Source organism: Martes martes, assembly GCF_963455335.1.
Source record: "Martes martes genome assembly, chromosome: 6".
Lineage (NCBI taxonomy): Eukaryota > Metazoa > Chordata > Mammalia > Carnivora > Mustelidae > Martes > Martes martes.
The window spans coordinates 75,132,800-75,150,755 of record NC_137893.1 but is presented as its reverse complement, the minus strand read 5'-3'; the positions used below and the strand labels follow the sequence as shown (position 1 = coordinate 75,150,755).

At 42.6% G+C, this 17,956-nt stretch overlaps 1 protein-coding gene across 1 annotated transcript in view; it reads left to right on the top strand.

The window, feature by feature from the left end:
- Positions 1-17,956, top strand: part of TPD52L1 (TPD52 like 1) — a 97,801-nt gene that overhangs the window by 56,753 nt on the left and 23,092 nt on the right. The window contains exons 2-3 of the mRNA XM_080806855.1: positions 6,734-6,849; positions 16,390-16,538. Of these exons, the coding sequence (XP_080662981.1) occupies positions 6,734-6,849; positions 16,390-16,538 (265 nt within the window). The remainder of the gene's footprint in view (positions 1-6,733; positions 6,850-16,389; positions 16,539-17,956) is intronic.

Below are 17,956 nucleotides of genomic sequence, written 5' to 3'. Positions count from 1 at the left end.
ATGCCAGTGGGCGGTCTCTCCTCAAGGTTGAAGAAGGCGTTTTAATTCAAAGCTCGTTTCTTGATTTGTACTTGCCAACATTTGTCTACTTTACTTCACATAGTTGTAGGACAGGGAAGGACATAGGCCCTGGAGTTAGACTAGCTCGCCTTAGAAGCCAAGATTTGCAAATGAGTCAAACCTTGAACCCAGGATCATAAGTGGGGATCTGCCTCAAGAAGGCTGGGACCAGTCCACAGTCCCTTCTCTGCTGGGTCTGCTTCGGTGGGTTGTGTCATTCAGCCCTACAAGTGGGACCGGAATAAGTCAGTGTGGCCCTTTGGAGGAGTGGCGAAAGCAGTCATGTGGTAGCATTTGACAGCTACCTTGGGACCTGCCTGCTTCCAAATGCTGTGCCTGGCCAATGGAAAAGCACAATTCCTGCATGACAGTCAGACCTGTGGATATTTGTTTACCCTTATTAAAATGTTTGTATATTTTATTGCGTATAAGTGAAAGTAAAATGTCTGTCTTTAGGTGCAAAATACTCCTGTCGCAGGATCACAAACGGTATTCACACTATGTTCTTTTTTCTTTGGTGAGTGAGCTTGAGCAGGACAGGGGATGGGGGGACAGAGGGAGAGACAGAATCCCAACCAAGCTTCATGCTCAGCACAGAGCCTGACCTGGGGGTGTATCTCACGACCCTGAGGTCATGACCTGCACCAAAATCAAGAGTTGGTTGCTTAAGCGACTGAGCCACCCAGGTGCCCCCACACTGTCTGGGTGTACATATGTGTGCTCCTTTTTTTTTTTTTAAGCTGATCTGGGTAGGAGCCCTTCAGCTTAGGGTGGTGGAGAAGAAAAATAGGTTTAGTCCATTCCAATGGGATAATTAAAAAAAAAAAACCCTTTAAATAATACTCATTTCCTCAGTTAAATTGCCCTCTAGCTCAGATTTCTCCTTTTTCAGCCCCCTCTTTCCCTTGTCCTGACTAAGGAGGTAGCCAGTATGTGGAAACAGGAAGGGTCCATGTAGTGTTTTGTATTCTCTGCTGTCCCTTCAGCTGGGACCCTGATGTCCTCTGATGCTGACATTTTCTGTGGATATTATTCGGGAGCTTGTCTTCCTCCGTGGGGTTTGGGCCCAGTAGCTCTTACAAGCTGATTCAGCCTCAGTTTGGTTCTCATTGGTGGCAGATTCTCTCCACCTCCTCCATCCGACCTCTAGCCAAGGCCAGCAACTCCAGCCCCAGCTGCAGGGGAGCCAACCCCTTATCAAGGCGACAGCTTCCCTGAGTGGAGTGTTCTAGACCCCATGCATGGTTAACTGACTGCAGAAGTGTGAATCGGGAAACTAAACCCCAAGGGCTGGTGCCCAGCCTCCCAGCCTCTGTTCTTTTACAGGGATGTGGCTATGTTCCAGGTTCGTGTGGGATGGCCTGAAAGAGATTTTTTCCAGAGCCCAAAAAGGAGATTGGGACAGGCTTCCTGTACCAGTCAGAGACCAGAAAGAGGCCAGTGAATGGCATGCGCAAAAGGGGTGCCTCATTCAAGGGAGTTCAGTGAGGGGACTGTTGGAAAGAGAGGAAGAGTTAAAGGAAGCCAGGAGGGGACATTGAAGTACCTCGGAAGGACAGCAGCAGGAAGGCCCTCCAAGCCGTACGCTGGAGGAGGGGCTCAGGTTCTAGGAGCTTGACAAGGGCCAGCTGTAGAAGAGGACGATCTAATAGGATTGTGGGCTTTGGTAGTGAAAAAGCTGAAAGGGGCAGAGCAGCCTGGCAGGGAGGGAGGCAGTGCCTACCCCTGTCTTCTGCTCCCAGTGTCCCTCTGGGGCTCCCCACTGGCCACTATAGGGTAAGGGAATCATAGTGATGTCATCCGTAGGTCAGTCTCCCAGAGTGCAGAACAGAGTGGAGAAGAGGAAAGAATGGGTTTGCAGGGGGCCAACAGAATCTCCATCGTTCTGGGCCAAAGCCCAGCAAGAAAGATTGAACATACACATCTCATAGCATCTCTCCCCTTCTCCCTTCCCTCTTCCCACCATCCTCCAGGGACTGAACAGGAGACACATGCATCCTTGGTAAATCCTAATACACTGTGTATTAGGGGAACTCCCTGGCCCAGATGTCCTGGGCTTGGCTTCTGATATATGAAGAGAGATATAAAAATATGAAGAACATCTCATTCTTAGAAAATTGTCTATTTTGCAAAACTTTTGTCTTTCTGGCAAATCTAATTTCAAATGCCAGCAGTTTAAATACAAGTTTTTTGTGTGTGTTTCTCTTGCTCCTCTGCCTCACTTCAGACAGGTGGATGCCTTGACTAGGATTTCCTTGCTAGGAAAATACTGTATTCTTGGAGAGGCAAAAGAGAATACGAAGATTTTATTTTTATTATTTATTTGACAGAGACACAGAGAGGGAACACAAGCAGGGGGAGTGGGAGAGGGAGAAGCAGGCCTCCCGCCAAGCGGGCATCCCGATGCAGGGCTCTATCCCAGGACCCTGGGATCATGACCTGAGCCAAAGGCAGTTGCTTAACAATTGAGCAGCCCAGGCGCCCCAGCCAAAGAAAATATAGCACATTAATATTTTTAAATATTTATTTATTTATTTCAGAGAGACAGAGAACACGATGGTGGGGGCCATAGGGAGAGGGAGAGAGACTCCCAAGCAGACTCCATGCTGAGCACGGAACTCAACGCAGGGCTCGATCTCAGGACCCAAGATCACAACCTGAGTGGAAACCAAGAGTAGGCCACTTAACTGACTGCACCACCCATGGGCCCCAACATGTTAATATTTTTTTAAAATGAGTACTCCAAATTTCACCAGTATGCTGGTCTGATCTCACTTCATGAGGTCTATGTTCTTTTCCTTGGGAAGAAGTTATCTCCTGGACATGAGGCCCTGCATTTCCCTAAATTCACTAGAAGTTTCCCGTCTCAACCTATTATCAACTAAAATGGATTTCGAATTACTGCTTTCTCTAGAATATAAGAAGATACTAAAGATATCTGTGGTCTTAAAAAGTCTTAAGTAGCCAGAACTACCGTCTGTTCCCGGTACATGCCCTCTCACACTGCCAAGAGAGGGGAAGATGGAGAATTTGCGCACTAGCTAAGTTTAAGCAGTACTTGTTCGATTCCTGGGCCCAGCTGAGTTAGGGAGCCAGAGTATTTTAGAGGTACCTACCATGTCTCTTTCTTGCTCCCTAACCACTAGGGCAGGGGGCAGCCTACCTTCTGCACCCATCTCTTAAATCATGTTTGGAATTGAAGCATTTGTTTCCCCTTAAGATTTATGTATTTATTTATTTATTTGAGAGAGAGAGAGAGAGAGAGAGAACATGTGAGTGGGGGGAGGGGGCAGAAGGAGAGAACCTCAAACAGACTCCCATGCTGAGTGTGGAGCCAGAGGTCGGGCTCGATCTCACCACCCGGAGATCACAACCCGAGCTGAGACAAGAGTCGGTCACTTAACCAACTATGCCACCCAGGTGCCTCCTCCTCCCTCCCCTGCTATTTCTCGATGTACACAGTTGTTCTAGGACTTTGACTGAAAATACAACAGCTGCATGTAAGCATAAATATTGACTAGCAGAAATAAATGACAGTATTTCCCCCTTTCATTAACCTACTTAACATTGTACTGAGTCTACAGATAGTCTCATAGGTTGCAGGTGTCTGCATAGAGCTGACAGTCTTTCTGAGGGATCATTAGTAGTGTTCAGAATGTTCATGTCCTTTGATTCTGGAATCCAGTGTATAGGAAATCATCAAGATTTTGCCTAATGATTTTACTAGATGTTCACTGTAGCTTCCCAGTAAACAGGGTAAGTTGTCAATCATACATGAGGCAATATACCGTGTAACCATCAAAAATATGTGAATATGGCTGTGTTTTTAGACATAAAGGATATTCATGATATTCTGTGGAATCAATCAAGTTCACACCAGTAAGTGCATACAAATATAACAAGAAAATGTGTACATATGCATAGAAGAAATGATCAGAAAGAATGGACCAAACTGAGAGTTATTTCTGGGGAGTGTGATCAACAGTCATTTTAATCAATAAGGGATACTTTTATTTTTCTATCTTCTACAATAAACAGGTATTACTCGTGAAAAAGAAAATTATTTAGCTTTGAAACTGGCCTCTGGAGTAGGTAGGTGGGACAAGAATCTGATGAACTTGGATCGGCAAGATGCCACCTTTACTGATGTGTGTCGGTGTATCATCAGTGACACAACTGTTGACTCAGACAAAAGGATGTGGGTACAAGGGACTCAGGAGTGGGGCCAGCTTGAGAAGAGCTTTGCAGATTGGTTCATGTTTTCATTCTCTTTACCTAGAATGTCCTGATACCGAAGGATAATTATTTACCTTTCATTTTGACTTTAGATAAAATCAGTTTTTAATTTATTTCTCAAATAATAATATCTAGACAAGAGAACATGGACAAAATAAGTTTAAAGTATAGAAAACACTCATACACAGAAATCCAGTGTCCCAGAAATGGAGCATTACCATTAGCCCTGTAGAGATCCTTTGTAAGTTCCCTGTTCACATCTACACCCACTCCACCTCAGAGAAAACTCTGGACCTGAATTATTTTTATCACTGTCTTGCTTTTCTTTATAATTTTATTTCTAAACAATGTTTTATTTAGTTTTGCATATTTTTGGTCTTCGTACGGGTGAGGTTATACTTTATTATTCTTCTGCAACTTGTGCGTTTCAATCAGTATCTTGTTCCGGAGTTTCCTCCATGTGGTGTGTGGCCGCAGCTCACTCACTTTACTGTCGTCAACCATGCGGGCATAAATGTATCGTGGTACACTTGTGCATTCTCCTGTTGATGGACTTTGGCATGATCCACAGTTTTTGAACCGTGAAAGTTCTTATTGATGGCCTTGGGCGCTCACGTGTGAGTGTCTCAGGTATATCCGTGGGTGTAGAAATGAACTTACTCGATCATGTTAGATTATTTTCCAAGTTATTTGTCTCTCTTTATATTCTTGCCAGGAGAGTATGAGAGTTTCTGTCCTCCATGTAGTCATCAACATTTGGTAATGTCAGACTTTGAACTTTTTACTAATCCGATGGTTGTGAAGTGATTTAATTTGTATTTCCCTGAACATCAGTGACATTCAGCATGTTTTCTTGGGTAACCATTTGTGATTTCTTCCTATAGCAAATTTGTTTTGGGTCTTTTGGGCTGTGTTTCTGGTGGGTTATTTCCCTTTTTTTTTTTTTTTTTTTTTTTGCCTGGTTTGTAAGAATTCTGTTTATCCTGGGACCTCATCTTTTGCTAGTTATGCATATGGGAGATATCTTTAATTTTCCATTTAGTGTGTGTGATGAAGAGACATTTGTACTTTTATTCACCTTTTTTCATTATTTGCCTTTTTTGCATCTTGTTTAAGAAGTCCCTTCCTACCTAGAGGTTCATAAACCCTACTGTCTTCTAAAATGCTTATAATTTAATCTGAGAATTGTGTGATGGTGTCCAATTTTATTTTTTCTACACGGATAACAAGTTGTTCTGGGACAGCTTACTAAAAGGTCTTCCTTTCCCCACAGATGTATATAAACGCTAGCTCTGTCATAGCTTATGTCCTAAAAGAAGCTTCCATTTATGTGCTGGCCCGGCCTGTTGCTAGGTCCTTCAGAGAACGTATGTGTTTGAGTTATCCAGATGCCAGGGGAACATCTGTAGGGAATGTCTATTTTTTTTTTTTCAAAAAGGCATTTTTCTCACATAACAAGTTAGAAGTGGTACTGTTCGGGGTCATTGTGTGGCCCAGTGATGTCCTCAAGAAGCCGGGCACTTCCCTGTGTCCCTCCGCCAGCATCAGCTTGTGATGTCTCCTCACAGCTGCTGCTGCTCCAAGTTTCGTATCCACACGATTTCGACGTGCCAAGTGGAAAAAAGTTGCAGTGCTGTCTTCTCTCCAGCTTCTTTTGGACCACCCATGTAGTGTGCATTCGGCTCACACACAGTCCTGCCAGGGTGAGGAGCCTCAGGGAGGCGCATTTTGCTGCCCATTCAGTGCTGAGGGTCAAGGCTACTTGCCTCCCAGATCCTTGTGGGCAGCGATGGTATTGGTTTCCAGTCGATGGTATTGGTTTCCAGTTCACCTTCCTCTCAGGGTGCAGCCCTGTGGGGATGCAGATCCCCTCTCCTTGGGTGGCCCTAGGCTTTGTCCTCTGCCCTCTGCACCCCAGGGGACAGTGAGCACCGAAGCCGGAATTCATCTGGGTGGCAAATGTGGAACTAATGAAAACTTCTGTTTATACCCCTGGCTTCCCACTTTGACTTAGTTCTTTGGCTTCTTAGCTTTCTTTACTTTCTTGGCAGCTCATCACACATTTAGAGAGATTTTTTTTTTCTGGAAGTTTTAGGCTTTTTTAAAAATTTCATTTATATATTTTTTAAAGATCCCATTCATTTATTTGAGAGAGAGAGAGTGCTCACGAGCGAGGGTAGGGGTGAAGGGCAGAGGCAGAGGGAGAAGCAGGCATCCCACTGAGCAAGAAGTCCAACATGGGACTTGATCTCAGGACACCAAGATCACGACCCAAGCCGAAGGCAGATGCCTAACCGACTGATGCCCCAGGAATTTTTAATTGTTTTTTTTTAGCAGGAGGGTCTGTCAGGATATCTAATTCTCCAGACTGTGGAAACAGAAGTTGGCCAAATTCATTTTTTTTAATTGCATTATGTTTTATCCATCTTGCCTAAAGGTTTGTTGGAGACTGAACCATTGCAAGGACGAGATGAAGACACGGTAGCAAGTGCTGACTTCTCTAGCATGCTGTCTGAGGAGGAAAGAGAAGAGTTAAAGGCAGAATTAGTTCAGGTACGTTTAGCCGTCTTATTGTCCTTCTGTCTGTCTCAGGATCTTAGGAGTTATTGTTAGTTTTGTATAAGTCCCATGTTTTAGTTATGTTGTCTTTCAAGTATTTATTTATTTATTGAGAGCGCGCCTGCAAGGGTGGAGGGCGGGGCATTGGGGGGAGCAGTGAATCTTAAGTAGGTTCCACACCCAACATGGAGTTTGACATGGGGCTGGATCTCATGACCCTGAGATCATGACTTGAGATGAAATCAAGAGTCAGATGCTTAACCGATTGGGCCACCCAGGCGCCCCTATTGTCTTTGATTTAATAAAATTTAATAAATGATATTGTAACGAATTCATTTTTTCTAGGGTGTTTTTTGTAAATGCTAGTTGTCCATTATCCACTGGTTATAGTAGAAAAAGGCATAGTTATGTTGCTGAAGCAACCGTAACAAGTAGCTGTAAATATGCGCCTCTTACTCTTTTTAATCTCACAATATTACGGGAACAGTAATCACTTACAGACCTGATGAATTCCTCCGAGACCTTGGTATAGGTACAGGTGCAGGCTCCTTTGTAAGAGCAATTCCTGCTTTAGGTCAGCAGCTTAGCTCAAGCAATACTTCGAAGTGACTTCTTTCTGTAATGAGAGGTCACCGAAGCAACCAGATTTTGTTAAGTTGTGTACTTGTTTGCAAAGGAATAAAGTTCTGGGGGCAGAGAGGAAAGCTATGGTGAATTCCGGTTGCCTTAAATCTTGTGTAGTTGCTGCGGGCCTCTGGACTTGGAGGCGGGGATGTCGCCTGGCTGGTGGGGAATTACAACTCCTGTTAAAGCCAACCCTTTCAGACTTTGCTACCAAGCGGTTACGTTGTAGGAGGAAAGCGCTAGAGAAGGGGAGCTTTTCAAGTAGAAGAAGCAGTTAGGGCCAGAGGAACGAGACCCATATTCCTCCCCATTCTACATCCCTGGATCCCAGGGCAGGAAGCTCCTGGTCCAGCCAGAAGCAAGGCTCTGGGCGCAGTCGCAGGCTGAGCACACAGCTTGGAGCTGCACCTCGCCCTGCTCTGTCTGCTCCAGGCCTCAAGCTCAAATGCTGCGGCATTTGTTTCAGACAGCTTATAATAATATAAAGACTTTTTAGGTGCTTTCACAAAACACACCCCAAAATAACTTCATTATAAAATGACAGAGCAGCTTGTTCTTCTGGTACAACAGAAATTATTTCAGCAAGCACAGCCTCAAATCAAATAGCCTGGCTCTTTAGCGGAGTCTGTCTGTGGCCACTGATCTACAACCACCCAGCCGACTTCCGGTTGGCCACACACGCCAGCAGGCCTGGACCGAAGTCAGCCGTGGAAGAAAATGTCCTAGCTCCGTGTTTCCTTACAGCCCGGAATTCTGGTTCATGACCAACTTGTTCATGTCAATTGTGGTGTCCAAAAGTTATATTCTGCAGACTGGTGTCAGCTAACTGATTCTAAGCTGAAATTTAATTCCTGCACTGTTATGGTCCAAGTTTATTCAGACAAAACCTTTGTAGCCGACCAACCTTTAGAGAGTGCCTTGAGTTTTGGGGGTTCTAGGACTGCTGGAGTATACACGCACACATAGATCAGTGTGTTTTTTGAGTGTGTTCTTTATTTTCTAAACGTTCAACAGTGAGCGTGCATTACTTTTCTAATCAAGAAAAAGTGAGCCTTAAAAAAAAAAAAAGAAAAAGTGAGCCTTGGTTCTAAGTGGATGCCCCTGTAATACAGAAACCAGTGGTGTTTCCAGAAACTTCTGTCTCACTTGCCACATTACTAAGCTTCCAACACATCTCATTACTAAGACTCTTGAGCCTGCCAGACCCCGTTACCCTGTTCAAGTGACCAGGATTCGTGTTCTCATCCTCTGGAGTGCTTTTCCTGTCTCTTATTTCTGGAGTCTTCAGAAATGAAGAAGTACCACACGTTGCCAGAGTGGCATCGTGACTCCCAGAGGCACGTGGGCGCCGCTGCGTGCCCCAGGCCCCGTGAAAAGCAAAGGAAATGGATCTTTGCTGGTTTTTTCTCTAGACATTTCCATTTCTTCATCCACCTCAGGCCACCTCTGCTTAATGCTCAACCTTTTCTTAAATCTGCTTTGCCTGCCCTTCCGTGAATGCCTGCGGCTGTGTGTGTGCACCTGCTGACACTTGCTCACACACACGTGCATGCACGCTGACGCTCACACGCCCATCCCAAACCAGCTTCTTTCCGATCACATAGGCATTCAGATTAGCTCAGATGCTGGGGTCTTATTACAACAAGGACACACAGAGAGCAATCTCAGCAGTCGCCCAAGTGGCCCTTCCAAGACCAGAGACAGCTTTTAGATAGCCCGGCTTCCTCAGCTCTCCACAGATGTTCTTCCTGGGCCCCTGGTCACAAGCCACCCCTCTCTGTGCCTGAGGGAAGATCCTACCAGATCCGTTCACTGCTTGGATAACAGGATGCCTCGCAGGTTGCCTTTGAGTCAGGCGGTCATTGGCGGCCATGACCCAAAGGAAGAGCTTTGTGAACGAGGACTTCTCATCTCTGACTCCCTTGCTTACAAGGGGTCTTGGAATGTGCCAAGGATCCAGGTTCCTCTTCAGTGTGCTCCTCCCTGGGGGGCTTAGGTTCTCCCACAATTTTGTGACTCTGCCGGATGCCCCCCACCAGCCACTGTGTCCTGCACTGTTTTGTTGTTCATATGGCCCTGAGGATGCCCTTACACTTCAGACAAACTCATAACTCCACTCACCCACACAGCCAACATGTTGTGTGCTGCCGAGTGCAGGCAATGGAAGATTTGTCCTTATGTCAGGAGACCTGAAATAAGCCAATAGTGTCCAAAAGGCTACATCTCAGATGAAGTTTGCAGTTGAAAAGAGGAACCTGTTATGAACACAGTTTAGTCTTTGGTTTATTACTGTGATCATGCAGTATGTGTGTTTTTAAGTTTCTTCATTGTGAGGCCAACATCACCTCTGATCTGGTGCAGTGGTCTGTGTATAGAGGGTATGCCATTAAGATTTGTCATGACTTTGAATTATTTTATAGCTAAAAAGAATATTCACTTTTTTTTAAGATTTTTTTTTTTTTTTAGTAACCTCTGCACCTAACATGACCCCAAGATCAAGAGTCATGTGTTCTGCCATCTGAACTAGCCAGGTGCCCCAAAATATTTGCATTTTTTTTTAAGATTGTATTTATTTGACAGAGAGAGACACAGAGAGAGAGGGAACACAAGCAGGGGGATTGGGAGAGGGGGAAGCAGGCTTCCCGCTGAGCAGGGAGCCCGATGCGGGGCTCAATCCAAGGATCCCGGGATCATGACTGGAGCTGAAGGCAGACACTTTACGATATTTGCATTTTTAAATATCAGTGGTTGAATATGTTTCCTTACAAACCTTACCAGTATATAAAGATATACTATTTTATTTCAGCTATTTGTTCTCATTAGGTCCTGACATCTTTTTTGAGGTCTTTACATACATGTTCTTTGGAGTTTCTCTTTTCTCTCCCTTTTTTTTTTTTTTTAAGATTTTATTTGTTTGAGAGACAGAGAGAGAGAGGGAGAAAACACAAGCGGGGGGAGGGGCAGAGGGAGAAGCATACTCCCTGCTGAGCAGAGGGCCCCATGCAGGGCTCAATTTCAGGACCCTGAGATCATGAGCTGAAGGCAGACGCTCAACCGACTAAGCCTCCCAGACATCCCTCTCTCTCTCCCCGTCTTTGAATAAACTTGCTCACTATTTCTGCGCTGCTTCCATCCTATTCCACTCTTATGTCCCTAAGCTGCATGTTATGCTTTGTATTCCATAATGTACCTGGGCTTTTGAAAAGGATGAAATGTTGTCATTAGTACTAGAAATTTATGATTATATAACCATCAAATACTACCAATGTCCTCTAGATAAAATGACTCAAGAAAAATAGGCATTATAGGAGCAGGAAAAACAACAGGCAGCATGATCCAGTAGGCAAAGCCGATTTTCAGGTTCCCTTCATCTCCCTTTGGGCTCTTCTTCCTTCCTTTGGTGTGTGGTTCCCCAGGAAGAACACAGTACCCTCAAGCCATGTGTCTTGTAGAAATACAAAGAAGTGCCTTAGGCTCTGGGTCTTTCTTAGTTACTTCCTTCAAGGCCTTCTTCATTCTTTCTGGAATGAGTAGTGAACAACTGAAGTGTTCATAATTAGTAATATCTTATTGTAATATCCTTCTGTATTAGAGTCCTTCAGAGACACAGAACCAATAATATATATGTATGTATATGTAAAAAGAAAGTTTACAAGGAATTCACTGATGTGATCAGTAAGCTAGAGACCCGGGGTAGCTAATGGTATAGCTCTCATCTGAAGGCCAGCAGGCTTGAGGCCTAAGAACAGCGGATGTTACAGTTTAAGTCTGAACGAAGAAGAAAAACAATGTCCCAATTCAGAAGCAGCCAGGCAAGAAGAGTCCTTATTAACTGAAGGAAGGTCAGCCCTTTTGTTCTATTTAGGCCTTCAACTGATTTGACAAGGCCCACCCCCTTTGGGAAGGCAATCTGCTCTACTCAGTCTACCAATTCAGTTGTTAATCTTATGCAAATAAATAAATAAATAAATAAATAAAAACCTCCTGGGTACATGCAGCATGATATTTGACCAAATGGCTGGGCATCCCATGGCCCAGTCAAGATGACACATAAAAATAACCATTGCACTCTCTCAAGTAGTATCTGGATTTTGATCTTACTTCCTAGGAGTCTTAGCCTTAATTTATTTTAATTTAGTCTTAATTTATTTTTTTTATATTTTTATTGAGATATAAAAGTAACTATTTTAAAGTGAACAGTTCAGTAGCATTTAGTATACTTACAATGTTGTGTAACTACCACCTCTAGTTCCAAACCATTCTTAGTACCCCGAAAAGAAACTGCGTATTCGTTATGCAGTTGCTTTCCCTTTCCCCTTCTGCCTTCTGCCTCTATGGATTTACTGTCCCGTATATTTCATAGAAGAGATGACCTTTTGTGTCTGGCTTCTTTCACTGGGCCGGATGTTTTTGAGGTTCATCCACGTTGTAGCATATCTCAATACTCCATTCCTTTTTATGGCTGAATAATACTCCATTTTGGTGACTAGTGCAGTCGTATATCTGTTCGTCCGTTGATGACCATTTTGGCTGTTTTCCCATCTGGCTATTGTGAATGGTGCTATTATGAACATGTGTATGCATGTATTTGTTCATATTCTTTGGGGAATATACCTGGGAGTGGAATTGTTGGTCATATGGTAATTTTATGTTTAACATTTTAAGAAACTACCAGACTCTTTTCCACAGGGGCCATTTTCCATTCCTACCATTCCTACCCAGCCATGTACACGGCTTCCAATTTTGCTACATCCTCACCGATAGGTGTCTGTTAATTCATATTTCAGTAATCAAGTTTCAGTATCTAATCTTAATCATAAATATGGGTCATCCAAGAGATCTTCTAGGGAGTCAGAAAACCAAAGAACCAGACTATTAGTTTGTAATAAAGAAATGATTAATTTAAAGTTAAAGCAGAAAGGATATATTAAACACTTCCGTTAATGACTTACCTGCACTCCACCTCATCCCAGAAAGAATTTGCTGTGGCTCAGAGAGGTACTTACGGTATCGGGTTTCCATACCACCAGACTCAGAGTATCTGGGAGCACGGATTAAATAATGTATGTAGCCTGGCCCTACCAAGTTGAAGATATCAGAGTCTTAGGGCATGAAAAGGGGCCTCCTCTGGAATCTGCATCTTAAATATGCCCAATGAGTAACTTTTATGCAAACTGAAATTGAAAACCACTGGTGTAACCAGACCAAAAAAATCTCATTAGTCAAATGAGGGGTGGACTCTCGTCATGAGCATCATTTAAAATATTTGTGATTAAAAGCTTTGCCGTGGGGCAGAACTCTCTGTTCTGTGGAAAGAGATGTGGTTCTCATTTTCATTCTTGCAAGCTAATATAATTGAAGATTACGTGTTTTTTTCAATTTCTGAATTTGCTCATAGATTTTTTGGCATATATTTAGATCACCAATAAATATACCGGAAGCTTCAAGAAATGTGAGTCTCAACGTTTCATTGAAATGATGAGAATTTCATTAAAGAACCTGAGAACAGACCAAACTAAGTAACCAAGTTCACGTTTCTATCATTAAAAGTCTGTTCCTTACAAATACTTTTTAATGTGTGCTTCCATGTCTAGAATATTAGGTGTGGGACTTCATTGTTCTTTCTTTAGGTTGGTGTTTGGTAAATTGATCACTTCAGTGTTTCTCTTCACTTCTGGGGGATTAAGGATTTCATTAGAAAACTATGAATCCCTTCCCTCCCTCAAATAACTAATGAATCTCCTATTGCCCCCCAATATTGAATACATTTCTCGGGTCCCATAGATAGGAGGTTGAGAATATCAAGATGTTTGAGCCTCCTTCCTCTTCTCTACATCTGTAAGTTCTTACTCTCAGTTAAAAATTGTCCCTTTATTTTTATTACAGAGTGAAAACCACAGTCTTACCCAATGCATAAAAAACCCCAAGGTTCCCAATAATTTCAGTCACTCAGAACATATTATTGATGCAAAAGAACGCAGAAAACGTCTTTTTTACAGAATAAAAGCCTGCTACAGAAAGACAGCTAGAGATACAACCTTGAGAAGTAGTAGACCACGGATTAAACGCAAGAGACACATTGACAAAGATGAAAAAGTGGAATGTGATGGGATAGCGAAAGAATAGAGGGTTTAATTTTTAAAATAACCATGTGTTCTCATTTAATGGGGAGACTAAAAGCATGACCCCCTTTGGTGGTCCCTGAGTAGACTGCTTTTGCAGCAGTGAGTATACGTCTGCATACTGAAGACCGGCTCATCGAGACTGTGCTACTGACTAGAACATGTTTGTGGAGTGGGTAACCATGTTAGAGAGATTCCTGTGAGCATTGGAAAACTGCCCCATAAACATAAGAAATGACTAATGCAAGATTACTGACATTTGCTGATATTAAAAACTCCAAGAGATTGGTTTTTTCCCCCCCACCATAGTATTTAAGATGCTTCCAATTTAGAATTTTGCCTATTTTACAGAAGTGATTATTTATGTCCGTGAAGCTTTGCACTATTCCAATCTGTCCACCATTGGGGTAAAATATTTCTTGCACTAGTAAAAAGTCTAATCTGTGCCAAGGTGCCTGTCTTTCTCGAGAGGCTTTTCTAGCAGCTGTATCTCCAGTAATCCGAGGAGCACATTTGCCTGATGACTGATGGTATTAGTGTAAATGTGGTTTGTGGTCAGAAGTAGAGCGATATTCTGACTGTAAATGAGACACACCTGCCACATTTGTAAAAATAAGAAATCTGGTGAAAATGTCAAGCTTTTTATGACCCCTGTGCATGTGGGATGCTAAGGGAGTACTGATAGTTCTCTTCTGGCTTCAGGATCATTTTGTAAATTTAAGCAATATTACCGGGCAATACATTATAAAAACATAACAACAGAATAAAATACAACAATCAGAATCAAAGACTTCGTGGAGTTTCAAATTGATTTTCACAGGTTATAGCACCACTCTCGAAAATCTGGGCATTTTACAGAGCTGCTTTGTTAGAAATTACCTTTGCAGGGGCAGTTTTTGAGTGTGACTTGCTTATTTTATAACTGTAAGTTTGTACATTTTGACCTTCTTCACCCATTTCATCCACCCCCTCTCCCGCACCCCTCCCGCAATCACCAATCTCTTTTCTGTATCTATGAGCTTGTTTTCATTTGCTTTGTTTTTTAGATTCCACATATAAATGAGATCTTATGGTATTTGTTTTTCTCTGTCTGATAACATTTCACTTAGCATCATACCCTCAAGTTCCATCCATGTCACAAATGGCAGCATTTCCATCTTTTTATGGCTGAATAATATTTCTTGTGTGTGTGTGTGTGTGTGTGTGTGTGTGTGTGTGTGTGACATTTTCTTTCTCCATTCATCCATCAGTGGACTCTTAGCTTGTTTCCATATCTTGGCTATTGTAAATAATGCTGCAGTGAACATGGGGTGTATGTACCTTTTTGAGTTAATGTTTTCATTTTCTTTGAATGAATACCCAGAACGAAAATTGCTGGCTGGTATGGTAGTTCTATTTTTAATCTTTTGAGGGATCTCCATACTGTTTTACATAGTGAACAAGAGCAGTTTTATGAGATTTGCTTTTCTTCTCATACAGTGGAAAGAGGAAATATATCCTCGCTCTAACATTGTACGTGAGTGGTCATAGCAGCTTTATTTGCATTGGCCAAACCCAAATGTCCTTCACCAGGGAATAGGTAACAAACTGTCCATAAAAGGAGTACTGCTCTTTAATAAAATGGGAAGAACCTGTGATAATGCAGCAACATGGATAAATCCCAAAAATCTCAAGTAATTAGACCGAGTGAACAAAGGCACACAAAAGTGAGTATGTGCTGTGGAGTGAAAGAAAGACCAGCGAGCGGCTACCTGGAAGGAGGGTTGGGGGAAGGAAGAGAGGAATGACAATGAAGACCTAGAAGACTTTTGGAGGTGATGGACATATTCCCTTTCTTGGTAGCAGTGATGACTTCACCAGAGTAACACACATGTCAAACCTTACAGGCTATACACTTTAAATGTGGGTGGTTTATTATACATCAATTATTTGTCAATACATTGTTAAAAAGAAAAAGACACACGAATCACATTCTTGCATATGTCCTCTCCTCCCTTGTTCTCCCCTCCTGAGGCACTAGCTTGGCAAAACCAGTGTCTGCCCAGTCTGTGTCTGCATCAACGCAGTGATGTGTGATGGGCAAAAAATATACACATGGGGTGGGGGGATGGGTGAGCCTGGTGGTGGGTATTAAGGAGAGCACATATTGCATGGAGCACTGGGTGTGGTGCATAAACAATGAATCTTGGAACACTGAAAAAATAAAATTAAATTAAGACATTAAAAAAAATAAATAAAAATAAAATAAACAAACAAAAAGTAATAATAAAAATAAACACACAGTACTGACCAGTGACACATGAAGTTGCTTTTAGGAGCAAATTAAATGTTAAAAAAAAAAAAAGAAAAAACATTTTGGGGGGCGGGCACCTTGGTGGCTCAGTTGATTAAGCATCCAACTCTTGATCTCTGCTCAGGTCTTGATCTCAGGGCTGTGAGTTCAAGCCCTGCGTTTTTGGAAAAAAAAAAAAAAAATTGGAAGATGAGAAGCCAAAACGTTAAGTAGTGGCTATTTTCTAGTGGATTAGAGGTAATCATTCTTGTTTATATTTTGCTGTGTGAATTTTTTATAAGGAGCAATGATTACTTTTATAATCATTAAAACTAAAGAAATCTGCTTCTATTTCAAAATATCAGACCGTCGTCACTGTGGGATGTGTTGGCTGTAACTAAACGTGGGCCTGGAATACGATGGTGCACTGGGCAGCTTTGGAGAACCGAGCACTTTGCAGGTGTGTGTTTCAACTGCCCTCACATCTTTCCGCACTGCTTTCCCTCCCACCTGTAGCTCGAAGACGAAATCACAACATTACGGCAAGTTTTATCAGCGAAAGAAAGGCATCTGGTTGAGATAAAGCAAAAACTCGGCATGAACCTGATGAATGAACTGAAGCAGAATTTCAGCAGAAGCTGGCACGACATGCAGACCTCGACTGCGTAAGTATAGTGACAGAATTTCTAAAAAAATCACTTATTGCTGTCTCTCACTTCTTCTGTTTTCGTTTTTGTGTTTTTTCTGAGGCTGATTTGGAACTTGTGGCTAGGAAAAATATTTTCTCTAGAAATAAAATAAATATGAATAATCATTAAATACACTGTCTGGTGCAGACTCTGAAAAGTAACTTCATGAAATTAAACTGTTCACCAGACGACTTTTATGGGTTTGTATTTTTTCTCTGTATTAGATACTTTTAAACATTCCTGAAATAGATATTTCTCTCTTTATGTTTTCTCATACAGTTCTAAACGGACAGGTGCTTTTTCCTCAAATACTCAGCATTCACTACAGATTTTCAGTTTCTATACCAAATGGTTGGCAGGTTTAGTACAGACTTGTTGCCCACTGATTTAAAAAGAAATGCTTATACTTTGGGGGTGTGCTTTTCATCCCTTCTACTCTAGGGAGTATTTAGAGCTACGGTAAGGCCATGTGAGATCATAGAAGTGTGTGTGTGTGTGTGTGTGTGTGTGTGTGTGTGTGTGTTTGTGTGTTGCTCTCTGTCCCTGGTTCCTGACACAGAGTCCCTAAATCTCTTGGAATTTCCAGAGTAGTAGTGGTATTCTTTGTTCTAATGAGGTAACTCTCAGTGGCTCTGGGATGGGGGACCAGTCACAGGAAAGACCAAGCCATGATTAGAAGCTTGGACTTGCAATGCTGTGCCCTATCCTCCAGAGAGAGAAGAGGGGGCTGGAAATGGACTTAATGACTGGTCATACCTAAAATCTCCAAAACATGGTGTCCAGAGAGCTTCTGGGTTGCTGGACACAGGGCGATGCTGGGAGAGGGGCGCACCAAGAGAGAGCATGGGAGCCCCACAACCCTCCCCATATACCTTGCCCTGTCTGTATCCTTTGTCGTATCCTTTTATAATAAACCAGTCATCTAGTAAGGAAACCATTTTCCGGAGTTCTGAAACCACTCTGGCAAATTAATCAAACTTGAGGAGGAGGTCATAGGAACCTCCAATTTATTGCCCATTGGTCAGAAGCACATAGGCGATAACCTGCACTTGCCATTGGCATCTGAAGTGGGGTGAGGGCAGCGGTGTTGTAGGATTGACCCTGTGGGAGCTGACACTGTATGCAGTGCCTTAAATTTTAGGATGCCCAGCTGGTGTCACAGATTTGCTTGGTGAGGGAAAAACTATGTGTCTGGTGTCCAGTGTGTCATGAGTGTGGGGGTCGGCCCAAGAGCAAAGGAGACACACAGGAAAAGTGAGTTTTTCCTGCTCACACCACCAGAAATGGTTTAGGCTTCCCCATTATCTTTTTGTCTGATATTAGGCAAGATACAAAATAACTTTGGGTATTTATTCTACAGTCATACTTTCATTGGATTACCCTTAAAGTTACAT